The sequence below is a fragment of the Bufo gargarizans genome, chromosome 5 (assembly GCF_014858855.1).
Source record: "Bufo gargarizans isolate SCDJY-AF-19 chromosome 5, ASM1485885v1, whole genome shotgun sequence".
NCBI classification, from domain to species: Eukaryota; Metazoa; Chordata; class Amphibia; order Anura; family Bufonidae; genus Bufo; species Bufo gargarizans.
The window spans coordinates 376,824,582-376,852,077 of NC_058084.1; the positions used below are offsets into that span (position 1 = coordinate 376,824,582).

General features: G+C 41.6%; 1 protein-coding gene across 1 annotated transcript in view; it reads right to left on the bottom strand.

Annotated features, from left to right (window-relative positions):
- Positions 1 to 2,196: 2,196 nt before the first annotated feature.
- Positions 2,197 to 27,496, bottom strand: part of TRIM71 (tripartite motif containing 71) — a 57,963-nt gene continuing 32,663 nt past the window's right edge. Inside the window, exons 2-4 of the mRNA XM_044295636.1 lie at positions 11,259 to 11,426; positions 4,717 to 4,851; positions 2,197 to 3,648 (exon numbers count right to left, since the gene is read on the bottom strand). Coding sequence (XP_044151571.1) covers positions 2,197 to 3,648; positions 4,717 to 4,851; positions 11,259 to 11,426 — 1,755 coding nt within the window. The remainder of the gene's footprint in view (positions 3,649 to 4,716; positions 4,852 to 11,258; positions 11,427 to 27,496) is intronic.

A 27,496-nucleotide genomic window follows, 5' to 3' on the forward strand; every position in this document is an offset into this window, starting at 1 on the left:
AGTGTGATGGCTTGGGCATGCATGGCTGCCAGTGGCACTGGGTCCCTAGTGTTTATTGATGATGTGACACAGGACAGAAGCAGCTGGATGAATTCTGGGGTTTTCAGAGACATACTGTGTGCTCAAATCCAGCCAAACTGATTGGTCAGCGTTTCATAATACAGATGGGCAATGACCCGAAACATAAAGCCAAAGCAACCCAGGAGTTTATTACAGCAAAGAAGTAGAATATTCTTGAATGGTCAGTCACCTGATCTGAACCCAATAGAGAATGCATTTCACTGGTTAAAGACTAAACTTCAGACAGAAAGGCCCACAAAGAAACAGCAACTGAAAACCGCTGCAGTAAAGGCCTGGCAGAGCATTAAAGGGGAGGGAACACAGCGTCTGGCGATGTCCATGAGTTCAAGACTTCAGGCAGTCATTGCCAACAAAGGGTTTTCAACCAAGTATGAGAAATTGACATTTTATTTGCAATTATTTAATTTGTCCAATTACTTTTGAGCCCCTGAAATGAAAGGATTGAGTTTAAAAAATGTTTTAGTTCCTCGCATTTTTATGCAATCATTTTTTTCAACCCACTGAATTAAAGCTGAAAGTCTGAACTTCAACTGCATTTGAATTGTTTGGTTTAAAATCCATTGTGGTAATGTACAAAACAAAAATTAGAAACATTTTCTCTGTCCAAATATATTGACCTAACTGTAATGTATATTCTAACATAAATGGAGTATTATTCTGCAAGTTTGATTTAAAAAAAACAAAAAACAAAACAAACACTCATCTACCGATCATAGATAAGATTTTATAAACTGGATCTCATGAATTACAGATATGGACACAAGTTAGGCCTGTATTACACCAGTGGATTATCTGACCAATATATGTCCAATAGTTGGTGTGTATAAGAAATTACTTGTGTGTGTAAATAATCATCTGACCAATGATTGACAACATTTCTGACCAAATAATCTGTTGGTTTAATACAGGCGTTAAATCACACTACATTAACCATGTTCTCCGCAATCAAAGCAAGAAGAAATTATATCAATCGTGATAAGAAAATAAAAGCAGTACATTAGACTTAACTCATATCGTAACAATAGCCATTTGCACAACAAGTATACTGATCCTTATGGCATCATCTCGGCAGAGAGCCAATATCAAAAAGGTGGTTTGCCGTCAAGTCTACACTTACTGGAAATGATCCAGAAGTGGTGCCTCCTGTGATCAACTGAGGCCATATCCATCACTATTTTGATCCTAAAGAAAATTATTGAAATAGATCCATCAGCTATACCTGCATGTAACCCACAAAAGGCTTTTTTTTTGTTTCAACAAGAACATATCTTGACCTTTACATGTTGTGCTTCATCTTTCACAATAATCACCCCCTCAGGGTATCCAAGGGGAACATGTAAAAACCTTGTGGTAATATTAACACACATACATACAGTCCACTTGCACACAAACAGATAACATCTATGACTGAAATTTGTAAAAAGAACACTGACTTCAGAACAGGCAAATTATCAATACATCCAATATAAACTATGCATCACAATGTGCTAACAAAAAAACAAAATACAGAAAATAGACTATAGTCTTCAGTTTCTGAGGTATGTGACATATGATCAAAAGTAAATTATAAAAAAAAAAAATATTAAAATAAAACACCTTGTAGAATTAGCATACTGAGGTATTTCTCGTTTCGAAACGTACTGAGGTAATAGCAATGTACAAGGTGTCCTTCTGTTGCAGCAGCACAGGAAAAGGAATTCAAAATTTGGTTAAAAGGACATACAAGTGTTTTCAACAAAAACTTCTGTAGGTGTTTTTCCTGGTATTGTTTAAAGTTTATAGCCCTTTTTGGCTTTTTTTTTTTCAGAAGAGATTTTTACACATTCTCTTAGCAGGTGTAGTCTGTTTTTTGTCATTCATTTGTAGTGAGGTAAGTTGATAATATTTTGTGCAGGATCAGAAAAAAAAACACTAAAAATCAAGATAACACACTCTGTTTAAGGATCTGAGGTAGATTTTTCTTCCCAATTTTGTTTCATACTTCACAGGCTCTACTTTTGCAATTACAGTTTGCGTGTTTACAAAAAAAATAAAATGAGGTAGGTGTTCTGTCTTGATGTATATTCTATACTTCTTGATAACATTTCCCTGAGACAATTTTGTGTTGGAAACTGATTAGAAGGCTAGAATTCGGTTGTTACCAAAGTCCACCACAACAATTGTGCCATCAGGAGTGACAGCTATGCCAGATGGACGATCTATCTGACCAAAGCCACTGCCTTGAGTGCCAAACTTACACAAGAAGCTGCCATTTGGCTCAAAAATTTGTACTCTGTGGTTTCTGGAGTCTGCCACAATAATGCGTCCTTCTTGATCAACTGCTACACCCTGTGGTCGCAGGAACTGCCCATTTCCTGTACCCTCTGTGCCCAAGAAATGTGCTGACTGGCAGTCCGGCTTGATTATCAGCAGTCGGTGGTTGTTGAAGTCAGTCACCACAAGATAGCCATCTTGACTGAATGCCACTCCACGTGGGGAGTCAAAGTGCTTCCAGAGAGCACCTTCAAAACCATACTTATTTAGGAATGTCCCATCTGGACCAAATAACTGAACACGATGGTTTCGAGTATCAGACACTAGAATCTTCCCTTCTGAATTAATGGCAACATCCCAAGGATAGTTAAATTGCCCATTCTTGGTCCCCTTCTCCCCAAATTTCAAAAAGAATTGTCCCTCAAAGGTGAAGACTTGAACACGATGGTTGTCCTTATCGGCTACTACAATCCTACGGGAACTGTCACAAGCGACACCAGCAGGGCGATCAAACTGGCCAGGTCTCGAACCCAAGCTGCCAAACTTGTGATGAAATGTGCCACATGGTTTGAAAATTTGAATTCGGTTGTTGCTTCTATCAGCCACAATAATATATCCTTCTCGGTCCACACAGACACCCCATGGACGACAAAGCTTTCCATCAGTGTCCCCTTCTCCTCCAAAAGAAAGTGAAGGGAGACCAATACCTAAATAGCATCGACCAGATTTCACATTCACTTTAAAAGGACTGTTCTCAATATGTTGATTACACACCATCACTGAAATAAGGTGTTCTCCTTCAAGCTGAGGTCTATAACTAACCAAATAGGTCCCATTCATCTGATCAGTGACCTCAGCCGCAAACAGATTTCCATCAGGACCCATCACTAGAACAGTTATGAGATCACCACCTGACAAACGTGCTTCGCCATCATGGTCATAACCAATTACTGTGAAAGAAGCTACTTTGCCTTGAAGGGCCCGTTTCAATCCTTCTCCTGTGGCTTTTGTTAGAGCTGCAAATGCTCCACTACTTACTAGACCCATAGATGTAATGGCAAGATAAAGGGCCTGATCAGGGGGAGTAAACATAATTCGGTCATCCTCTTGAAGCTGTAACAAGCCTCTAGCATTTTTTATATCTTGCACCTGGGCTAAGACACGGTCCCGAGCTATGAGAATATCCATTGTGCAACCTTCTTCTAAAACCTGCTGAACTGCATTGATTGTGCTGTCCAATTTATTAAGAGCCTGGTGGAGTTTGTCAACCTGATGGTAGAGAGACTTGGCTTTCACCTGACGAATTTTTTCAACCTGTAAACACAAAACAAAGACAGAAGACATGTCGGTTAGAAAAACAATCAATATTTCCTTACTTACACCATGTCTACCCACTCTTCCCATTCTTGAATAATGTTCCCTCAGAGTGAGACACCGCAGTAGAGAGGAACCCAGCGGTGGCGGGGCTTCTCTCTGCAGCGGTGTCTCTCACTTCGGTCTGAATGAACCACTGTCCAGCAGGAATGTATGATGCAGAATGGCCTATCTAAAAGTGGTAGTTCTTACAAGATCACACTGCAGTAGGAGGCTGTGTGATGGAGATCATTATAATGGGTAGGAAACGCGTGGCAAAGAACATAAGTGATTAACCACTTCAGTTTAACATATGTGGCACCAGAACTCGGAGTGCAGATTCATAAAAGTATACCACTCTCCGGAAAGAACGACCAATTTGATTATACAAATAACGTTAACTCTGGCCATCTATGTATAACATATGCAGTCGTTATCATAAAGGATAACGACTGCAACATTACTAGCTATTTTTTTTTTTTCATTTAACACAATAAAGGAGTTTTCTGTGGTGATACCGTAACAATACAAGGTTTTACAACACATGGACAGCACAGGTCAAAAATATAATAAATGCAGGTCTTCCCTAATCCCAAGACTCAAACAGTTATGGTCTCAAGTCTATGCAGAGATTGAGCAAAATACACAAAGGTCGCCATCCATTAAAACGAATGGAAGTTATACCCATTGGGAGTTTCTCCCATTATTTCAATAAAAGTGTACTACTACTTGCCCCAAAGGACCATAACCCATTGATCAATGTCTTATAGCATGACCTATTTGAATGTCATACAAAACCCCTTGTACTCAAAACACCCCTATAGCCATCATCTTCCAAATACTTCTCAAGTTCAGTGACAGACAGTTAAAAATTGGCTACTTTAAGGAAAATTATAGTGTACTCATTACAAAACAAGAGAAATAAAACAGATTTAAAAAAAACAAAAAAAAAAAACACATACCACACACAAAACAATGATGTACAACACATACCCACCGTCACTAGTTCGCCTGAAACAGAATACTAACCTTCCACAGGAGCTCACATTCCCTCTCCTCCAGTGCCTTCTTGTGTCGGGAAGTGACTGCTTTGATCTCTGATTGCGCTACTTTGGCTTTCATCTCAACTTGCTCTGCCAGTGCTTGGGCCTGCTCAAGAGTGAGCTACAAGATGAAATAAGAAACCAGGTTCTCAATTAAAAAATGCATTGTGTTACATGCATCATATCTCTCCTAATGTCACACACCCCGATACCAGCACAGAGGTCACAGTGTTCACAGGACCCTCTAATGTATTACAAACCAATAAATCACATTGAACTGTTTCTGGTGAAAAAAAATAAAAAAAAATAAAGATATGGACTTATTTTTGTATTAAAGGGTTTGTCCTAGATAATTGAAAATCTCTGACAGGCTCCCAAAAGTTATAAAATAAAAATGTCTATACTTCTTCCTCAACAGTCTAAAACTGTAGAAAGAAGTAGGTAGAGAATTTTTATTTTACAGCAGTCCGGAGCTTGTCAAAGATTTATAATTATCTTGGAAAACCCCTTTAAGAACACAGCAGATACCGCTTTCAAGTTTGAGAATAACTATTCTGTAAGTTTTGTATCCAAAGACTGCTTGCATACAGACCTCACGCTTTAAGGCCTCATGCAAACAGATTCACTTGAATCGGTCCGCAATCCGGAGCTGCGGTGTGGAACAGAGACATGGAACCCCACGGAGTGCTTCTGTGGTGTTTCGCTCTGTGCCTCCGCACCGCAAAAAATAAAATAAAAAATAGAACTTGTTCTATTTTTTTTTTTTTAAGGTGTGGACGGATCATGGACTCATTCAAGTTGAATGTGTCTGGATAAGTCAGGGGCTGTTGCACAGATGGGGCCTGTGCATTGGGGACCGCAAACTGCGGTCCCCAATGCACGGAATGGCCGCATGCATGAAGCCTAAAAGGGTTATTTGAGACTTTATAACTCAGGATAGGTCATCAGTAACTGATCGGTGGGGGTCAGCCATGCGGGATCCCCGCCGATCAGCTGTCACACTGTTCATGGACATCTTCTCCAATTCCTACGTACTGGATGCCTTTATTATCTGTGTAACCTGTGCCTGTGTAACTCTGTAATTATGTATTACACTGTTTGATAAAAACTCAATAAAAAATGTATTTTGAGAAGGTGGTTGGATTTCCTGGAATAGAACCTGGAAAGGAAAGAAGTCATCTCTGCCACTTCTATCTATCATAAAGGCAGCAAAGAATGCTGGGATTTTATATATTATATATTAGAATAAAAAAGTAAAATAAGAAGACGCTACATCAGGAATGGGAAAGTACTGCATACTGGTTAAAATAAACATCCCCCCATTGTGGGGCCATTCAAGTAGGCCACATTAGTCTCCACACCCCTCCCTTACAAGCAACAATGCTTGAAAGGTTACAAGAACATCTGGGTGGCTGAAGCGGTGACCCTGGAATGGCAGAGCAGTAATATCAGCTCAGTGCTCCAGTGAGCATTACTTCAAGTAGAAGTAACAGAAGGAGACCTTTAAGACGTGCGTTTATGGCATGGCTATAAGCCACAGATCTGCAGAGCTCTTAGTTGTGCAGGAAGCAAAGCTGACACTTCTGATTGAAAGTTGGTTAAAAATTAAACATGGACTTTTTTCTTTAATGTGGTTCAATTACAGCAATAAGCCCCAGAACATTTTGCATTGGGAAGGGGGTGAAAATGAAGATTCTAAAATACGGAGGACAGAAAACACAAAAAATAAATAAATCCACCATGAACTGAGGGGCAAATATTAAGGACTGGTGTGCATATAAAAAAAAAGTGCATTTAGCAATGTCCTATAATCAATGGCAAAGAGTAGGCTTAATCTTTCATTCTTTAAAGCTTATTCACACATAAACCTAAAAAGAAACCACTAGATTGACCCAGAAAACATGGGGGGGGGGGGGGGGTTATTAATTTAAAATCAGAAATAAGTATTTCTTGCACAGATTGTGGTCAAAGGATATTTGCGCCGCAATCTGACTTCTCCCCCGCTCATACCAGGTCTAAAAAAGTGGGCATGGCGCTCATTTTTTTTTTTACACCTGTTTTAGGTATAGAAAATGGTCTAAAATTTAAGACAGCTAAAAAGCAGGCTTACATTTAGAACTGGCACCTCTTCATAACTTCAGCGGATCCACCGCCAGCACAGGGGCATATTAAGACCAGAGTCTAAAAACGCCAGTCTTAATAAATGACCCCCACAGTTTTATTTTTTTATCTGGACAGAGCGCATGTGTGGATTACATCAGTTTGTCCGTATTCGTTCCATACCAGATCTGGAAGTATTCTTAGTTATGAGCCAATATACAATCCTCTTATCTTAACCCAATGAATACGGATCTACTAAAGGATCCAACAAGGAGGATTTTTCTTCACGGTATAAACCATGGGATTTTTGATCTACCGATGATTCTTGGCTGAACATTCAATGATCCTTGGGCATGACAATGTTGCACAGAGGTGAGTTTGTCACACATACTGCAATGTGCTAACAAACAATGACGCATCTGACCTGAAGAGTTTCCTGGTATGTAAAACGTTGCATCAGATTTATAAATTTGGAGCAAGTCTGCAACTAATTCGACCACCCATGAAAAACAGACATGAGGAACATGTGTAATACATGCCTAAACGCTTTATTAATATGGTGTACGTGCTTGCTCTATCTAGCACTCCATATCTATACGAAATGTGCCCCCTGCGTATACAAAGTCGAGACCCTATAAGCAGGTTTACAGTCCGGAAATAAACTAGGGTTGTTTTGATACAAAAATTTTGATTCGGTTTCAATATAATTCGATACAACGCGGAAAAAAAAAAAAAAAAAAGCCCCAAAAAAGCCACGTGCATTCCGCATGTTATGGAACATCCGGCCCATAATCGAACAGTCCCATCCTATATTTGGGGGGTGTAAGGTGACAAAAAAAAAAAGAAAAAAAAAAAGGGGGGGGGGGTGAATTGTGCAGTTTTTCTTTTATGGCACTGACCGCATAGGAGATTTTTTTTAAAATATTTTAATAGTTTGGACTTGGCGATATGTAATATTTTATTTATTGTTTATATATTTTATATGTAAAATTGTGAAAGGGGGTGATTTATACTTTTTGGGTGTTTTTTTTTTTTTTTTTTTACAGTTTATTTAATAACTATTTCTCCCCTTAGGGGCTAGAACCTGGGATCTTTTTATCCCTTGTCCTATTCACCTGGATAGAGCTCTATTAGGGTGAATAGGACCTCACACTCTCCCTGCTGCCCTTTGCATAGTGCACACAGCAGCAGGGAGCTGACCATGGCAGCCAGGACTTCAGTAGCGTCCTGGCTGCCATGGTAACCGATCGTAACCCCGCTGGGGCTCCAATCAGAAGCTGCCACTGCCACCAATGAGAGGAGGTGAGGGGACTCTGTGGCCACTGCCACAAATGATTTTAATACTGTGGAGGGGGCGGACGGCACGCTGCGCCACCTATGTCTTTTAATACTGTGAAGAGGGGTTGGGGGGGGGGGGGGTCGGAGGGAGGGCGCACTGCGCCACCAATGTTTTTAATACTGGGGAGAGGGGAGGTTGGGGGGAGGGCGTACTGCACCACCAATGTTTTTAATACTGGGGAGAGGAAGGGGTTGGGGGCTAGGGCGCACTCGCCACCAATGATAATTAACATTTAATATACAAATACAGCCGGCGGCAGAAACATATTGCCGGCACCCGACCTCCGACAGGGTACTGGAATCCGCAGCAATTAACCCCTCAGGTGCAGAAACCCGAGGGGTTAACTACATCATAGTCACTGAACACACATCCTAGCAATTGCATACACAGATGGATTACAGAGGGACAACTTAAAGAGGACCTGTCACCAAAAAATAGAATGCGATCTGCAGCCAGCATGCTATAGATCAGGGGGAGCTGAGCAGATCGATACAGCTTTTTGTAGGAAGAGATTCAGTAAAACTTACAGCCCTCATACACACAATGCCATCAATCCCTGACAAGCCCCCCCTCCCCCCCCCCATACAGATAGCTGTTCACATTTCTACATTTTATGTTTTACTGAATCATCCCCCCCCCCCCCCCCCCCCAAAAAAAAAAAAAAAAAAAAAAAGATCTATATCTATCTACTCTGCTTTTCCTGCTCTATAACATGGTGCTGTCAGACTGCATTGCATTGTTTTGGTGACAGGTCCTCTTTAATGTAAATGGAAGTTTCAAATTTGGTCTGGATGAAGAAAGTGCGTTTACCACCGATATGGGGAATCAATGAGGAAGCCAAACAAAGATTGGAGAGAGTCAAATATAACTGCTGGCCGTTTTTGATGGCTTTGTCTTGTCTGAACTGATGGCCACTCTTTTGTACACAACATGACGTGGCACAGGCCTGAGCTCAATGAATCAATCTGCCACAGAAGGACAAAACAGTTTTTGTGCGCCCTAATGACCCTTCTGTGCAACCAGCTTTTTGACCCTTTGATGTTAGGAGATAACAGAATTACTTCCTCTGTGTTCAGCTAATGAGCTACCCCTGCAGCAGCCTCCACAAAAGTTAAAAAAGGCGCTGTCCACCCTTTAGCATGGACAGCCTACAAGGAGGCGGAGGTGGAAGGTGCCAAATTACCTCATTTACTGCATCCTTTTCAAATTCATGTTTACTCTAAGTGGCTTTTCTTTCAGCTAAAGGAAAGAAAGGAAGAAAAAGGAAAAACAAAAATGTAGTCCTACCAGTGGCCTTTATCTCTGCTGTGTCACTAATGCTAATGGCCAGCACAGCTCACAGATGGCCTGAACTCTCTTCACTGTCCTCCTGGGATAGGACGACTGTCAAGATGATCCAAGGGTGCAGCTCTCACTCATATCAATCTACACACTTAACCATCTTGTGGATGAGTGATACTAGGATACTCCTTTTATGTGCACACCTCTCATTCTGCAAGATCATATGTAAAATCGTATGCAAGTCCATAACAAATTACAAAGTTCTAGATAGTTTGGGATTATCAAATACTAACTTAGCAAAAAGGTGCATTAAAGGGGTTGTCTCACCTCAGACATTGGGGGCATATCGCTAGAATATGCCCCCCAGGTCTGATAGATGCCGGTCCCAGAGGTGGGACCCGCACCCATCTTTAGAACGGAGCCCTACAAATAGAAGGAGGGTGCAACGCGCATGCGTGGCCGCCCTCCATTCATTCCTAGCACACACTTCTCAGCCATTTTTGGTGCTTCCATTGGATTGAATACAGGGTGGCCACGTATAAGTGGTGAGCCCTCTTTCATTTTGCGGGCTCCGTTCTAAAGATAGGTGGGGGTCCCAGAGGTGGGACCCACAGCTGACAGACACTGGGGATGATCCTAGCGATATGTGGAGGAGCCCACAGCCTGTATCAGCGCCGTGTGGATGACGGCATCGGCGGAGCGGGACTTCAAGTGAATGGGTCCGCGATCCGCTGCGGCTGCCCCACAGACTGTTCTCGTGCATTGCAGCCTGCATTTTGCGGGCTGCAGCACGACCACGGGGCACACACGCCCGTGTGAAAGAGGGCTTATAGGTCAAGTGGGGGGAGGGGGTTGCCAAACTCTAAAGTGATGTCTACAGCTTGAATTTGTCCTCTAATGTTTTTCTGCATTCTTTTCGGGGGGTGGGGATTGTGACAAAACATCTAGAATTTATTAATTTATTTCATGCCTGTATAAGTCACTAGTGCAGGGATGGCCAACCTAAGGCTCTCCAGCTGTTGCAAAACTACAACTCCCATCATGCTCAGACTGCCAGGAGCTATCATCTTACAGCAGGGCATTGTGGGAGTTGTAGTTTTACAACAGCTGGAGAGCCGCAGGTTGGCCATGCCTGCACTAGTGATTCTTAACATATCAGTGTGACATAAAATTATGCAACTAAAAAGACTGACAAAACATGTGAATACCGCACGGATGATGCTAGGTCTTGATGCAACCGGTTTACAGAAATTAGAATAATAATGGGGGAAGTTTACCACAAGCCAACAAGCAGCCGAGTAAGAAGCAGAAGGGGTGGACAGGCAGGGCAAGCATGGTCTTCTTTAATGTCCCAAAGCAGAAATCAAGATTTTAATGAAACCATCACCAGAAGAAAAATATTCTCTGAAGGTTTTGTGGGAAACCCCTTCCAGCAACATAAGATGTCCGCCCATACCTCAGTGTGGTCATTCCCAGACTATACAAGCTGGGCTGTTTTACAGGTTTTTCTCATTCAGAGCGTTAAAGCAGTTAGTCACAGGCACGTACACACATGGCTCATCGTGACAACAAGCCTAGAATGAAATTCCCTGTTAGACATATAGAGTTAGGTGAGCAGATCTGATTGAACTTGCTGGACTCCATCCTTACAGAGCAGACATACCACTGCTTCTTCTATGCACACAACCGTTTATCAGCTATTTTCCTTGATTATGACAGCAGAGAAAATAACAAACTTGCAGGCACATTATCCGGTTGGGGGGGGGTCACAATGCAGCATAAATGTGACAATAAATAAGACGTGTTACCTGAATAGCTTGGCGACCTTGTTGAGCATCCGCCAACAGCTGGATAGTAAGCGTCCTTGAGTCCTGAAGAGCATCTTGAAGATAGACAAAGCCGTGCCCAGCGTGACGTCCCATAGTGCACTCACGACAGATCGGCGTAGAGCAAGTATCACAGTAGAAATGCAAGACCTATAGTACAGCAAAAAAATTGTATCATGAAAATGAAAAAAAAAAAAAAGAAAAAAAGAACACAAGATATAGTAAGGTTGGACAATCTGAAAAGCTGTTACATTTCCTCTGGATGCGACGACTAAAGCGGGCCATACATATTACATAAGCCAGGCATGCTCAACCTGCGGCCCTCCAGCTGTTGCAAAACTACAACTCCCAGCATGTCTGAACAGCCTACAGCTATCAGCCTACAGCAGGGCAGTGTGGGAGTTGGTTTTACAACAGCTGGAGGGCCGCAGGTTGAGCATACCTGACATAAGCTGTCAGATGACGTGTATGTAGCAGGCCCAACTGTCTCTCACTTGGGGAAACCAGAATTGGGCAATGTTAGCGTTCGTTCTTGAGCAGATTATTGACAATTATTGCACACTTTCATAAGTAGTTGGCTCATGGAGTTAAAGGGCATCCGTCTTTAGGATCAACCCTATTGAACTAGGCATAATGTATGGTAGGGTTAAACCTGCTGAGTAAAAGCATACCTTGTGATGTAAATGAATGAGGATACAAAGACTAATCAAATCATGAGGAATTCAACGTTTAACGATTATGGAATGAGGTTTTCAATGCACAGATGGGTGGGTCTGACTACTGCGCATGCGCCAATAATGTCATCCTCCACCTGAAAGAAAAATCACTCAGAGAAGGTCATGATGCTTCCCACTGTAAGTGACCATTTTCAAGTGAAACAGAGCATCATCTCTTCCAGGTGGAGGAGGATGTCAGCACATGCACAGTAGTCATCTGCTCTGCTGGGGAAAAGGAAGCATGTACTGCGCATGGGCAGAGAGTATAAACCGGGTGCAGGACTTGTGTCAATCAAGGGGAGTGGCAACCGATTTAGATTCAACTGATAACAGGTTTTCTTTTAAAGGGGTACTCTCCTTTCGGTGTCAGGAGGGATCAAGGAGTCTGGCAAGGGACCCAGAAAGTGTTGGAATGGGAGCAGCGGGGCGGGGGAAGTGAGTATTCCTTATTTTTGATGTTTTTAACCTATTCTGGTCCTTTCGTAAATTTTACCCACAGGACAAGCCCTTTAATATATACAAAAGGTTCAATTCGCTAGTAAAGAATGTAAAAAAATTAACCAGAGCCAATCATGGGTGAAAAGTTCCTCCTCAACCTGCTTGTAGTAATGACTCATATGATCAGAACTCTTTTAAGGCATTAGTTTAATACATGTCTGCAGTCATGTTTGTATGTATAGTGAACACATGCATTGCCCCTCTATGCCCATGTGGCCAACTATGAATCCAGAACATTTTTTGGATTAGTCTGAAATAATTATAAGTTTCAGACAACCCTACTCCAGCGGCATTCTGTGCTGCTTTTCTCTGGTACTCTAGCAGTGGTGACATGCCAGAATAGGTAATATCACTGCTTGTCCTCAGTGGTCTAAAGCTGATGACCATGGTTGGCTGCAGCAGTCATGCGCCATATCCCAGCAAATCACTGCTGATGTCTGTAGGAGTAAAGGGCGAGTATATGCCGATCTATTGAATTTTTTTTTAAATGTAAGACATTGTAGGGGATGTCCGAGATATTTTATTATCTCAGACAACCCTTTCAATGCCCCCTTTAACTCTAAACACACCAAGGCCTTCTTAAATAATCCATTCACACTGTATAACAACTGACCTTTGAGAATCAAACAGATATCGGCAAATACTGATTTCTTGAGTTTCCTAAAGTAAAACCACTAATGTCACCAAACAGGAAAAGCATTGAACAACAGAGGAAATTCCTGGGTGGCACAAGCCCTGGCTACTCTCTTGTCCATCTGCTCCCTCAGGAGGGGGGAGCTGATGGATATGTCCCCGGGAAACATGTGGCAATCAATCAACATGTGATGAATGGTCATTAGAGTTAAGCCCTGACCTGACGCTGTGACCTCTCTTGCATCACTAAAGTGTTTTAATCCACCCCTCTTTCCAGCGTGAGCCGGATAGCCATGGGCTAAAAGGAAAGAGAAAAAGCCAAAGGGTATCATATCTTGGCTACTCAAGTGGACAGCAACAAAAGAGCAAAACTTGGCACAAAGCAAAGTCCAACATGAATGGAACATATGCACAGTTGTGATACAGTGTCTGTCCTAGAAGGGGGGGGGGGGGGGAGTGAAATGGTGCAATTTACAAGTACTAAACAAAACTAAAGTCCTCCAGTACTAATTCTATCTATCCATTCATATCTGATAATACAGAAAGGTTAAAAAAAAAATCCAGCAAAGAATTCCAATAAAATGTGTGATTTCATAGGGGGTAAAAAAGACTGAGGAGAAGTCATCTGAATTATAGGGGAAGATTTGAGAATTTTCTACTATTGGGACTCAGACTAGCAACGTTCACATCCGGGTGCTGTCTGATTGTAGATTGGACAGCTCCAGACTGCACACTAATCACACATGCATAGACCAACTGTCTGGGTGAAGACAATCACAGCATGTAACATTCCCATTCTAGTAAATAGGTGAAGGTGTGGTCTGTTTAAATAGTAGTCCTTCTTTCTGGCACATTTGGAGGGCAGACACAAGATGGTGTACAAACACAATGATAACTAATGTAGGGTGTATACCTGCCCCATGAGCCAATGGAAAGGTGCCGCAGATCACACAATGAATAAGTGAAACGCTTTTTCATCGGGTGAATGTATCTTTTATGTGGACACTCATCTCTAGCAACAGACTGTGCAGAGTGAACAACCATCTGCTGCCCAAAAAACTATGAATCTGTTGAGGACAAGTGATAGCAGCAGCCAACGCTTGTCCTCGTACAGCTCTGCACCTCCAATGACGAGCAGGCAATTATCAGGAAGGAACGGTCCCTTCCCAATAATACTCTACTCCATCCGCCGTCTGAATCCACCTTTATAAGGACATTTATTATATGTTGGCTTTAAATCTTTGCTGCTCTACTGGTGGATGCCTCTTAATAACTGCGGCACATCTATGTGCCAGAACTGAAATCTATGCCAGTTTTTATTTTATTTTTAATTTATGCATACATTTTTGCACAATTAGGGGGTTATGCAAATATTAGCTATAGTCATTTTGGTTATATTGGCACTATATACCAGAGGTTCTGGCTCTGCCTTCTGAATGCGGAACTTCATATGTTCAGTAGTGAGCTCTTTCACATATATATCTAGGAGTGTATTTCTTTCATGTATAGAGATAGCCATTCCTTTTTTCAGTATCCATCTACATAATTATGAAGTCTACATTTGACCTATGATTTCCACATTGCTAGTCATATTCCACTCCAAACCGAGTCACATTTGCTTAGAAGAGTTTGTTCAGGTTCAGAGCTGAACCCGGAAACATCCCAATCTTCACCCCTCCAACCACCCTGACATGAGCATCGGAGCATTTAGTGCTCAGACACTCTCCCTTGCCCTGTGCTGGGCAATCGCCTTTTCTGTTTACAAGGGAACACTGCTGGGTGGAGACTTCCGCCCAGCAGTGTATTTGGTGACGTCACTGTGCCCACATGTAGAGCGGCCCTAGCCGTTTTACAGGATAGGACAGAGCTAAAAGCCCACCCATTAGTGCCAGTGACGTCACTGTACTCCCTGCTGGGCGGAAGCCTCTGCCTAGCAGTCCCTATGGAGAGCCCAGTATGTCACCAGATCTCCAAAAAAATGCTTTTGCCCTGCACGATTCGGTGGAGGGCAAAGGAGAGCATCGGAGCATGAAATGCTCCAATGCTCATATCAGGGTGGCCGGAGGGGTGAAGATGGGGATATGTCCGTGGTCAGCACTGAACCCGAACCACCCCTTTAAGTACACAAGTGACAGAAGGTCACGAGGAACAGAACACGTGGATGTATTCCAACACTCTGTGGGGAAAATTTAAGAAACTGTCTAAAAGGAAAAATTACCTTTGTGGCCAATATCAACCAATCACAGTGCGGTTTTCATTTTGTATTTTGGTCTTCAAAAAAAAAAAAAAAAAAAATGATAACACTGCTTAAACTAAAACAGTTACTGTCTTTGGTGCCCACAGTCACCAACCATGGCACAGCTTTCATTATTCAGAAGAACTATAAGAAATGAAAGCTGTGCTGCGATTGGCTGCTATGGGCAACAAACACTTTTTTGAGAGACTGTATTCACGATTCCCCCCCACTGTCATATACTATGGGGCTTTTTACACAGGATGGGAAAAAAAAAATAAGAAAATTAACTTGTTTTGTAATCGATTGGCGCCCATTATGGCCATGTCCAAAAGGATTGCAGATGGTTACAACCCAACAATTCTCTAAGGCCCCTTTCACACGGGCGAGTATTCCGTGCGGGTGCGATGCGTGCGGTGAACGTATTGCACCCGCACTGAATCCGGACCCATTCATTTATATGGGGCTATGCACATGAGCGGTGATTTTCACGCATCACTTGTGCGTTGAGTGAAAAATCGCAGCATGCTCTATATTGTGCGATTTTCACGCAACGCAGGTCCCATAGAAGTGAATGGGGTGTGTAAAAATCGCATAGCATCCGCAAGCAAGTGCGGATGCGGTGCGATTTTCACGCACGGTTGCTAGGAAACGATCGGGATGGAGACCCGATCATTATTATTTTCCCTTATAACATGGTTATAAGGGAAAATAATAGCATTCTGAATACAGAATGCATAGTACAATAGTGCTGGAGGGGTTAAATTTTTTTTTTTAACTCACCTTAGTCCACTTGATCTCGAAGCCCGGCATCTCCTTCTGTATCCTTTGTTGAGCAGGACCTGTGGTGAGCATTAAATACAGGTAAAGGACCTTTGATGACGTCAGATCACATGCTCCATCACCACGGTGATGGACCATGTGATTGGAGCATGTGATCTGACGTCACCACAGGTCATTTAGCCCACAGCTAGTAAAGAAGAGACCGGGAACTACGCGATCAAGAGGATAAGGTGAGTTAACTTTATTTTTTTTAACCCCTCCAGCACTATTATACTATGCATTCTGTATTAAGAATGTATTATTTTCCCTTATAACCATGTTATAAGGGAAAATAATACAATCTTCAGAACATCAATCCCAAGCCCGAACTTCTGTGAAGAAGTTCGGGTTTGGGTACCAAACATGCGATTTTTCTCACGCGAGTGCAAAACGCATTACAATGTTTTGCACTCGCGCGGAAAAATCGTGCATTTTCCCGCAACGCACCTGCATTTTATCCGGGCAAAAAAAGTGACGCCCGTGTGAAAGAGGCCTAACTCGTGTCTGATGGGATTTTGCAGTGATTTGAAAAACCATTAAGAGTAATATAAAAAGTACTTGAACATGTGACTTTCAAGAGGCTTTTATGTTATGTTACCACTTTACAGAGTGTGAGATGTACCACAATTAAGAAGATCTAGCGTCAATTTCAGGTATAATTTATGCCAGTTTACCAGTGCAAATAATAAAGCCAGACAACAGGGTGATATTAGTTTGGCATTCGAATGAGTAAAGACACATTAACCCCTTCACGCATTTTGATGTACAGGTATATCATTTCGTGCCAGGGGGATGGAGCGAGCGAGCCCGCTCCATATGCGCGATGTGCCGGCCATATGATACAGCCAGCATCCGGCCACACTGATAGGTAGCGGTGATCTCGCCGCCCCTGCCATTTAACCCCTCAGGTGCCGCGATCAAGGCTGACCGCGGCATTTATGAAGTGATGCAGCTCCATCTTCCTTCCTATCGAAGCCCCCGCAGTGAAATTGTGGGGCTCTGATCAGTTGCCATGGCAGCCTGGACGCTGCTGAAGCGATCCAGGCCTGCCATAGCTTTCTCTATACTGAGCTATGCACGAGGCATAGCGCAGAATGGAGAGTGTAAAAATCCTATTCACCGTAATAGATCTCTATTATGGCAAATAGGAGAGGGGATCAAAAGATCCCATGTACGAGGCCCCTATGGGTGCTAATTGTTGTAATAAAAAAATAAAAAGTTAAAAAGGAATCTGTCACCTAGTTTGATCATATTAATTGGTTATCGTTGAAATGTTCAATAAACTACCTTCATTCCAGTAAGGGTCTTCTTTATTTTATTCATTTTGTCATTTAGATAAAAAAGGAATTTTTCTGACATGCTAATAAACCTTCAAGGTGCCCAGAGGGGCGTTATTCCTCTCCTCAAGTGCCCAGTAAGCCTTTATTTCAAGCCCAGCACGCCTCATAAATAAATTTTCCTCCCATAGCTGAGCGGCGCTGTCCCCTCCGCTATATAATTTATTCAACAGACGAACCTTGCGTCATCTTTTCTTGCCCATGAACTCTCGCGCAGCCGCAGTATCGCCGACTGCCTGCGCCGGTCCGATCCTACGGCTCCTGAGGGCAACAGCACGCTGATTAGGTCACTGGGCTCGGAACATGACCAGTGACACTATTGAGGCGAATCACCCCCCTTTCTCAATTTTACAGAGAGAAATACATTAAAAACAACGAACATATTGGGTATAGCCGTGTCCGAAAATGTCTGAACTATTAAAATATTTTTTTTTTAAATTCTTGTGCGGTGAACGCAGTAACAGAAAAAAAAAAAACCAAAAAAAAAAAACACGCAATTTGCTTTTTGTTTTTTCTATTTTGCCCCCCCCCCCAAATTTTTTTTTTACGGTGATCAAAACATTGTATATACTACAAAAATTGCATCAATGAAAACTACAGTTTGTTCCGCAAAAAAAAAAAAAAAAAACCCCTTATAAAGCTCTGTAGACTGCAAAAAAATAAAAAAATTATGGCTGTCAGAATATAGCGATGCAAAGAAAATTTTTATTTTTCTAAAGGTATAATATCTATATCTCTATATATATATTTATTAAGTAGTAAAACAAAAAAAATTAAAATGTTCAAGTTTGGAATCGCCGCATTTGTATTGAGCCGCAGAATAAGAACGTCAGGTCATTTTTAGCGCATGGTGAACGCTGTAATTTCAAAACCCCAAAAACCTTAGTGGAATTCAGTTTATTTTTTTTTAATTTTGCCACACAAATAATCGTTTCTTCTTTTTTCTAATACAAAACATGGTAAATTAAATGGTGGCATTAAAAAATGCATCTTGTCCTGTAAAAAAAAAAATAAAAAAAAATAAGCCCGCATATAGCTTTGTGAACGGAAAAATAAAAAATTATGGCTTTTGGAACATGGAGGAAAAATCTAAAATGAAAATAGGCCTGGTCTTGAAGAGGTTAAAGTATCTAATATATCACATAATAGATCTTTAAAACAAAAAATTACAAATTCTATCAGTTTTGTGAAACTGTTCTGTAAACCTTGACGTGCGTACAGCACAAGGCGGTATTACATGCCAATAAAACTCTTAAGTCTTCTTTCCAAATAAACATTCTACATTTTATGAAGGGTTTATACTTCACCGTAGGGATTTCTCCGTCATCTGTCACTTTTTTTTTTTTTTGACAACAGCATTACTGGTCTTTCAGAAAAATAAAGTGCACAGGGTCAGATAGAGATTGACACGAATAGGAAGGTCAAAGGGGACAGCAGTTTTAAATCATCAATGGGCCCAGCTGCCGCAAAATAACAAGAAATCAACCTGATTATGTAAGGAGAGGCTTCAGTCTATCGTGCACACTTCTGGCTAATGCTGCAGGGGTAAACTTTGGGTCATTTCTGATTAGACTAAATAGCATGGCTGATGCATCCATGGAAAAAATGGAAACAAAAAAAAAAAAAAAAAAAAAAAAGTGTTTTGTACGTGGTCTGTGGCACAATGTTCATGTCACCAAATTGAGAACAACATTCAGTTTTTGATGTGCGTTTCACACGCGTGAAAAATAACTGAGGAATAATCTACATCTCCTAGCAATCAGTGAAAAATGCATAGTATCCAGATGCAGTTTTTCACTGAGGCCTCATTCACTTCTAAGGAACCCAAGCTGCGTGAAAAAAACCCCCCACACAATTTAGAACATGCTGCGATTTTTTCTGACCGCAGAAATGGTGTGTGAAAAGCATGTACACAGACCAACTGAAATAAATGGGTCAGGATTCAGTCCGGATGCTGTGTGTTTGCTTCACACATAGCACCCTGACGGAAAGAGCCCTCACAGTCCCAAAAATACACGAAAACATTAAAGCCAGGACAGTTAAAAAATGCAGTGGACGCGATAAAGGCTGTAATGAGTACTACTCACCTGGAAAAATCCCCACCACTTGGGCATCACCACTCAGGTTCTACTGCTGGTTTCTGTTGATGTCCCTGCAGCAACAACCAACATAAGACCACTGCAGCCAATCACCATACAATGTCACCCCTGCAGGACAGCAGCAGAGACCAGCAGGAGAACCACAGTGGTGGCACTGGATTGGTGCCAGGGGAGTAACATCCCCTGCTTTCTGAGATTTGATACTGTCCCGGACAACCCCTTTAATCTTACTTAAAAGACAAAATAATAAAAAAGAGCCAATTACAGAAGAGATGAGAAAGGTCCAATTATGGCATAATCAATCTTATAGGCAGCATTTTTAACCCCTTAGTTACCACTAAAAACATGTTCTATGTTCCGCAAAAACATAGAACACGGACAAGGATAGGACTGTTCTATTAGGGGCCAGCTGTTCCGTTCTGCAAAATATGGAATGCACACGGACGTCATCTATTTTTTGCGGACAGCAAAATACATACAGTCGTGTGCATGAGCCCCAAGACTGAAGATTCTGAAGGGGCAGAGTAAAAAAGTCTATCCTTTAAACCAGGGATACATCCATTGGGTGTCAGGTGTGTCCATCAATTATGGGATAACTCAAAAAAAAAAAAAAAAAAAAAGGTTGAAAAGTTTTGAAAAAAAATAACATGAAGAGCATTGGAAACTCTGGATAACTGGATACATTTCACTGATAATACATTTTTGATATGTTCAACAAATGAAAAAAATTTGTACCGATACGTACATCACGATGTACAGAAAAACTGCATCAAAAGGAAGGGAAGCGTTTTGAGTAACGGGGAAATTTTGGCTTCATTTTTATTCTTTTAATAGAGGGATGAGACATTAAGAGGATGTGCCAATAAGATTAATGGCTGCCAGGCTCCAGGGTGTCATCACGTGCCCTGCAGCTGGAAGGCTACACGAGTCGCAATGGTACAAAAGACCTCATTGTCTTATTCTAAAAAGTAGCAAGTGTCTTAAGAAACAAACACGAAACTTGGACGCAAACAGGATGAGGCCTCCCAAACGTTTTCTTTTCAAATAATTGCCCGGAAAGGTGGTTTAAAAGTGGGAAGGAAAAAAAATAAATAAAAAATCTTTCTAAATTCTGGTGATGTTAATAACAAGCAGCATAATGCGGCCATGTACCGATACTAGAAAACTATACATACATCACAACCTGCATCAATGGATCTATTAAAGAGATGCCATCAATACATATTCAATACAGACAAACCCAAAAACACAAAGGCTAATCAAAAAAATACAGTAAAATAAATAACTATGAAAGAGCCGCTGGCAACCTTCTCTAAACATAAAAAACATGAAAAAGTGCTAAAATCATGCAAAACCTTTAGAAAGAAAAAGAAAAAAGGGGGGGGGGGGCGGGGGGCATTTTGGTATGGTGGGTCCATTATTGCATGAACGCGTTGCATTCTGTATAAGAGTTCAAATATCTTTGTGAAATATCACAATTTGCAGAATATTATCTATAATGACATTGTTAGTTGGAACCTCTTCTCAATCTGCCATTTACTTTTACAAAGCTCCACTGAGAAGTCATTAACTTAAGACATGAAAAGGCCATGAAGTGGTTAAAAGAACAAGTTTCTCCCTGGAAAAAAAAATAAAATAAAAAAATTCTGTGTCAGTCTAGTCTTTGGGTTAAAAGAATTTCTTGTTACCATTCTAAGCTTCCCCTGACATCCCCTTGTCTGCATATTTAAGTTCTGGGCTAACAAATCTCCATTTGTTCCTGTATACGCTTCATTTATACTCGCGCTCCAGAATCCAGTCCCCTTCTCTCTTCTGAAAACAATCGCCATTCCTTTGAAGGATCCCAATCCCTTCAGTGCCAAAAAACATTTCCCTCTCTACCCTGTGCTGATTTAATGAACAATACTGCAATTGACTCAGAATGAGAAAAATCACAAAATTGTATTTCAGAGCAATTGCCAAAATACCAAAATGTCACAAAAAAATACACTCAATTGTTACAAGTTAAAGGAAGGTTCCTATAGGTTGCTTATACTGTGACTGCACCAATTCCAAGACAACTCTCTACAATTATATTGCTTAGACCCCCCCTCCATAGTATACATTATACTTGCCTGCTCCAAGTCCCCTGTGTCGCTCCGAACCCCTGCATCCCGGTGAAAGGGGGGGAAGGGGGGGGTTGTCGCAGCAGGCCGCGACGGGACCAGCCTCCCTAGCAGCTAGGGAGTGCCAGGGGAGCATGCAAGTATAATGTATATGAGGGGCCCAGGCAATCGGATAACCCCTTTAAAGAGTCCAGCTATGTATGGAGACTTATTGGCAATGATCTATGGGAAAATATGCAAAAGTATCTCCCAGGGAAAAAGAATCAGCTCTGGTAGTGGCTCTCAAGTCTGACTTCATAACAAGACTTGGAAACATGACGGGAAAATTCCAAGCCAAATATCTATCTGAAGACTGCTATTGTTCCGGGGGGCTTGGCCCTCATCAGTATGGAGCAAGATACTTTTTTGCATATTTTTTTTTTTCAGACATAGCGGTCACTTTAAGGAGAGCCAGCCCCCTATAATTGTACAGATTTGTCTTCGCATTGGCGCAATCTGCGGGCATGTAGTACAGTATAAGCATGTGTTATAAATATTTTATTTTTTAAGGCAAACCTATAGGAATCTCCTGCTATTAATGAGTGGATTTTATTTTGGCAATAAAGTAACATTTTAGAGCATCAGCTGAATTCAAGGCATTGCACAAAGCCAGTCCCACTATGTACTGATGAGGGCCCCCCCTCCCCAAAACAGCTGTCTATAGATGGATATTTGGACTTTGATTCACAGGGAGACTTTTCCAGAAGGTGGAGTTAGCGAGATGGTCCTCTTTCCCTGGAAGATACCCATTTGCTTGTAATTACTGTATATTGAAAAGTAAGCAGGGTGCTTAGGGGTTAAAGCAGGCATGTCCAAACTGCGGCCCTCCAGCTGTTGCAAAACTACAACTCCCAGCATGCCTGGATAGATTACAGCTATTCGGGCATGTTGGGAGTTGTAGTTTTGCAACAGCTGGAGGGCTGCAGTTTGGACATGCCTGGCTTAAAGGGAACCTGTCACCGGGATTTGATGTATAGAGCCGATACCGATTTGATACATATGTAAATTACCCCGAGAGGTGTCCTGTACGTGAGAGGAGTCCAGCGTGAAGGAGCGCAGCACCGCCACGCATGCTCAGAAACTCCTCTTTGCTCCCCGACATCAGACATCATGCGCTGTTCCCTCCCTGAGGCTGATGCCAGCACAGGGAAGGAAAACTATGAGGACACTGCGCATGCGCTAGCTCATCGCGGGATCACGGTGCTCTGGCTGTCTGACGTCTGGGAGCAAGGAGGAGATTCTGAGGATGCGGGGCGGTGCTGGGCTCCTTTACGCTGGACTCATCTCAGGGTAATTTGCAAATGGATCAAATCTTTTTTTTTTTTCAACAATAAAAGCACACAGAGCTATGGGGACTGGGTATTGCGGATGTGCTAGCGGCCATCTAGCAACCCGTGTCCTCAGCTCTATACATCAAATCCCGGTGACAGGTTCCCTTTAAAGGGATTACTATGGTTTTTAACAGATATGGTCATTAGTTGCTTACCTCATGTACATCTAACCAATGCTCTCCTGATATACATTTTCACCATGTAGACACATCACTCTGGTTTGTTTCCATCCTGTATGTAGCACTCCAACCAAACCCATGATTCACTTCTTTCTATGACTGCCCCAAACAACCACCAGCTAGTTTATGGCTCTTTTCTCCCATTGTGACAAGCCCACTGACTTCTATGGCAAAGTTTTCTAGGCATGCTCTGTGCCAGGTGCAGAGGTCAGGAGGGAGTTGTGATATCACCTTCCACCATTGTGTTATCTATATAGAGGTGTTACTTATTGTAACTCTGCCTGGGTGATAATTAATTTGTTACTGAAGGGTAATCACAGAGCAGGAAATTACACAGTGGCCAGGGTGAAAATTGCAGGATTACATACATTTTTAATTTAAATATAGATCATGACATAGAAAAGTTCTGATGACACATTCCTTTTAAGGCTACTTTCACACTAGCGTTTTTCTTTTCCTGCATAGAGTTCGGTCACAGGGGCTCTATACCGGAAAAGAACTGATCAGGCATATCCCCATGTATTCTAAATGGAGAGTAATCTGTTCAGGATGCATCAGGATGTCTTCAGTTCAGTCATTTTGACTGATTAGGCAAAAGAGAAAACCGTAGCATGCTACGGTTTTTATCTCCGGCGAAAAAAACTGAAGACTTGCCTAAATGCCAGATCCAGCATTTTTTTCTATAGGAATGTATTAGTGCCGGCATTCAAAATACCAGAATGCTGGATCCGTCCTTCCAGTCTGCGCATGCACAGACCTTTAAAAATGAGAAAAATAAATAAATACCGGATCCGTTTTGCCTGATGACACCAGAAAAACGGATCTGGCATTGCAATACATTTTTCTGACTGATCAGGATCCTGATCAGTCAGAAAAATGGACATGCGTTTGCATACAGTTTGCCTGATCAGGCAGGCAGTTCAGGCAACGGAACTGCCTGCCAGAATCAAACAACGCAAGTGTGAAAGTACCCTAAGACTGAATACACTTAGTGTATTGACGGCAGGTTCGGTCGACACTCTGATGTATATGGGGTAGCTCCCGCTTCATTTGAAGGATCACGTAAAATGAATATTTTCACCCTTACTTTTAGGAACAGTTTAAAAATATTTTTAGAAGCAAATTGAAAGTTCGGCAAATAGGTGGGACTTTTGGGTCAGGTCAACAAAGTAAGTGTCCAGTAAAGCAAATGAATAATCCAAACTACTTCAAATACACTACTAAAAGTCCTCAAATGCCTCACAGTGAATTACATGTAGTTCATAACTTGTCAGGCTGCTTAATGCCATGGTTATGATGATCCCCTTAAAACGGGCTGTCTCACTTCAGCAAGTGGCATTTATTATGTAGAGAAAGTTAATACTAGCCACTAAGTAATGTACTATTATCCATAGTGCCTCCTTTGCTGGCTTGATTCTTCCCCATCTCATTATAAACTTCTCATTTCCAAGGGTTACGACCACCCTGTGATCCAGCACCAGTGGACATCCTTGCACACTATAGGGAAATGTGCCTTTTCCTATAGTGTGCGATCCTGAACTATTAAAATATGAATGTATTTATCCTTGATGAACTGCTAAATAAAAAAATTAAATAAAAAAGTGATTTAAAAAGTCATACACACCAAAATGAATCAATAAAAAAGACAGATTGTCACACACACACACGTGTGAGGAAGTAGGCACACTGACCTCATACTGTGCGACGTCGAGTCACAGCACAGCAGAAAGAGCGCTGGATCTCCCTGGTGGCCGCAACAGGAGGGGGAAGTCGATTTATTTATTTTTTGTCTGATCTGAGGTCTTATTAAAATTGGGGGTTTGATCTGAGGTCTGATTAACATTAGGGGTGTCGGTTCTGAAGTCTGATAAAAAATATATACATTTTATATACGAGTCACACAGAGCGCTGCAATCTCGTGCATGCGCAGTTCGTTCCTTGAGACGGATGCCTGCACAGGGAAGGAACACTATGTAACACTGACATGCGGCGTACTCGTGCACGTGCAAGATTACGGCGATCTAACTTTGTGATGTCGGGGGAGCAAGGAGGAGATTCGGAGAATGCGGGGGTGGTGCTGGGCTCCTGAAACGTTGGTAACAGCCCCTTGGGCTTCTTACTTGCCTCATTTGCATTTATATAAAATCATTTTTTGACTGAATAAAAGCACATTGTGGACGTTCTAATGGTGACCTAACAGCGCATTTTTTTTCTTTTATTGGACTGGCCCTTTAAGTAACTAAAAAGATACATTAAAAGAATAAGCGCACATAGAAAACTTAATATCATAAGTCATTACACAAAATAGTGGCATAAAATAAAACAAGCAATAAGGCAGTTATATTAGAAGAACGTGTGTTATTTCACAGCCCAGGGCGGTAGGATCTCAATATATAAGTGATATTTAAAGACCACATTTTAGAGTGATGAAAATGCTGCAAGCCATGCTAACGGAGAGTTCATCAGGCATTTAAATAGGAAGACTATTGCCGCATGACAATCACCAACCAGACGGCTCAGAAGGAAAATACCCCAAAAAAAAAAATTCCAAGACCACATACTTTGGCATTTACTAACCAAAGGAATTCCTTTATGGTCTTATAAAAGGACATTGTAATGGTATACGCTAAGTTTAAAGACACTGATCAATGCAGCATGTTAGGTGAAGGATGTGGGGGGTTGAGGAGTGGGTCAAATATGGACCAAAAAAAAAAGAAAAAAAAAAAATTCTGAAACTGGGACAGTTAACCCTCGAGCACCTACAACAGCTCAAGCAGCGTCACAGAGCGTATAGTACACCAACTTTATAGAGTGATCATCGGCCAGTCTCCGCTTGAAGATTACATTGTATAGACATGAAGTTGGCAAAACTAAAGCATTAGTAAATGATTTGGCAAAGCCACTAACCTCTTCCTTTGTTAGGAAGCTAGGATCGACAGTATGCTGTAAATCTCTCGCAGAACAAAACAAACCTCCCCTTCTCATAACTAAAGTAAGAAATGACACCTTGCTACACTACTGGCACATCAGGGGTAACAAGGCGATGCGACGTCTCAGAGCCAACAGTGCATCAGACCGCACAATACTACTGTACTGCTGGCCATACACACTGAGTAGCTGTTGGGTACTGTCTGGAATTCGGGAGATCTGTTCTCGATCCGTTCTCCCCTACGTGGGAATGGATGCAAGCCCTCGAGAGAAGGGGAACATTCCCAAAGAACTTACAGCAGATCAAACGCGGCTATTTCCAAGAGGACAATACTCAGGGGGACAACAGTTCTGTGGTGAAAAAATGTCACAGGTGATGCACTTGTGACAAATATATTCCTTTAAATTTGGTGCAACCTCAAAGCAAAGTAGACGTAACACTGACACCAAAACCACAGCAAATGATGTTCCACCCTCAGACCTTTGCAGTTATGAATTCTTCAGAATTCTGGATGTAAACTTTGCAAAACTGTTTCTCTGTTGACTAGTGACCACTTTGTTTTCTGCAGTGAATCTACTTTAAAATATATTCAACTCAATTTTGCAGCATTTTGAGTATATACATATATATTAAACTTTTTTTTATTTTTACTTTTTGTGAATGAATTAAAATAAAATGTCAATGATTATGGCGACCAGGGTCTGCTCTTTTAGCAATATAAAAATATTAAAAATTCATATTAAATTTGTTCTTAGCATAACTATAACAATTGCAGTAAACACAAATTATACTTCCGTCGCTCTATATCAACAGACTCCGCTGCAAGCCCAAAAATAAAGGCAAAGAGATACACCTCAAACAAGCCTCGCTGACTCATATACAATACAGAAGGGCTCAATATAAATATATTCCAAGGGTAAGACTTGTGTGGGTAGTCAGTAGACACTTCATATGGGTAGCATTATTAAGCCCATCGTAAACCACACGCTTACTCATAAAATGGGATGAGAAGGTGACACACATGGGAGATTACGGGAAATCAGGCGGCTCTTTTCAACTCCATCCTCTCACCCTACCCCCACCCAAGCTACTTCCAGGAATCCCAGGCATGAATCACACTCCAAATTCTTACCAAAGCTAGGTGCCCAAAGCACAGCTCCTAAATTAAAAACACACAAACCTACTTTACCACCATTTATCCCTCTGCTCTATGTAAAATGCTTCTAAATAACCACATGGCAGGTTTCTTCCATCATCAAGAAATTGCCAGTGTTTACCCACAAAATTCAGTGCGGTTTT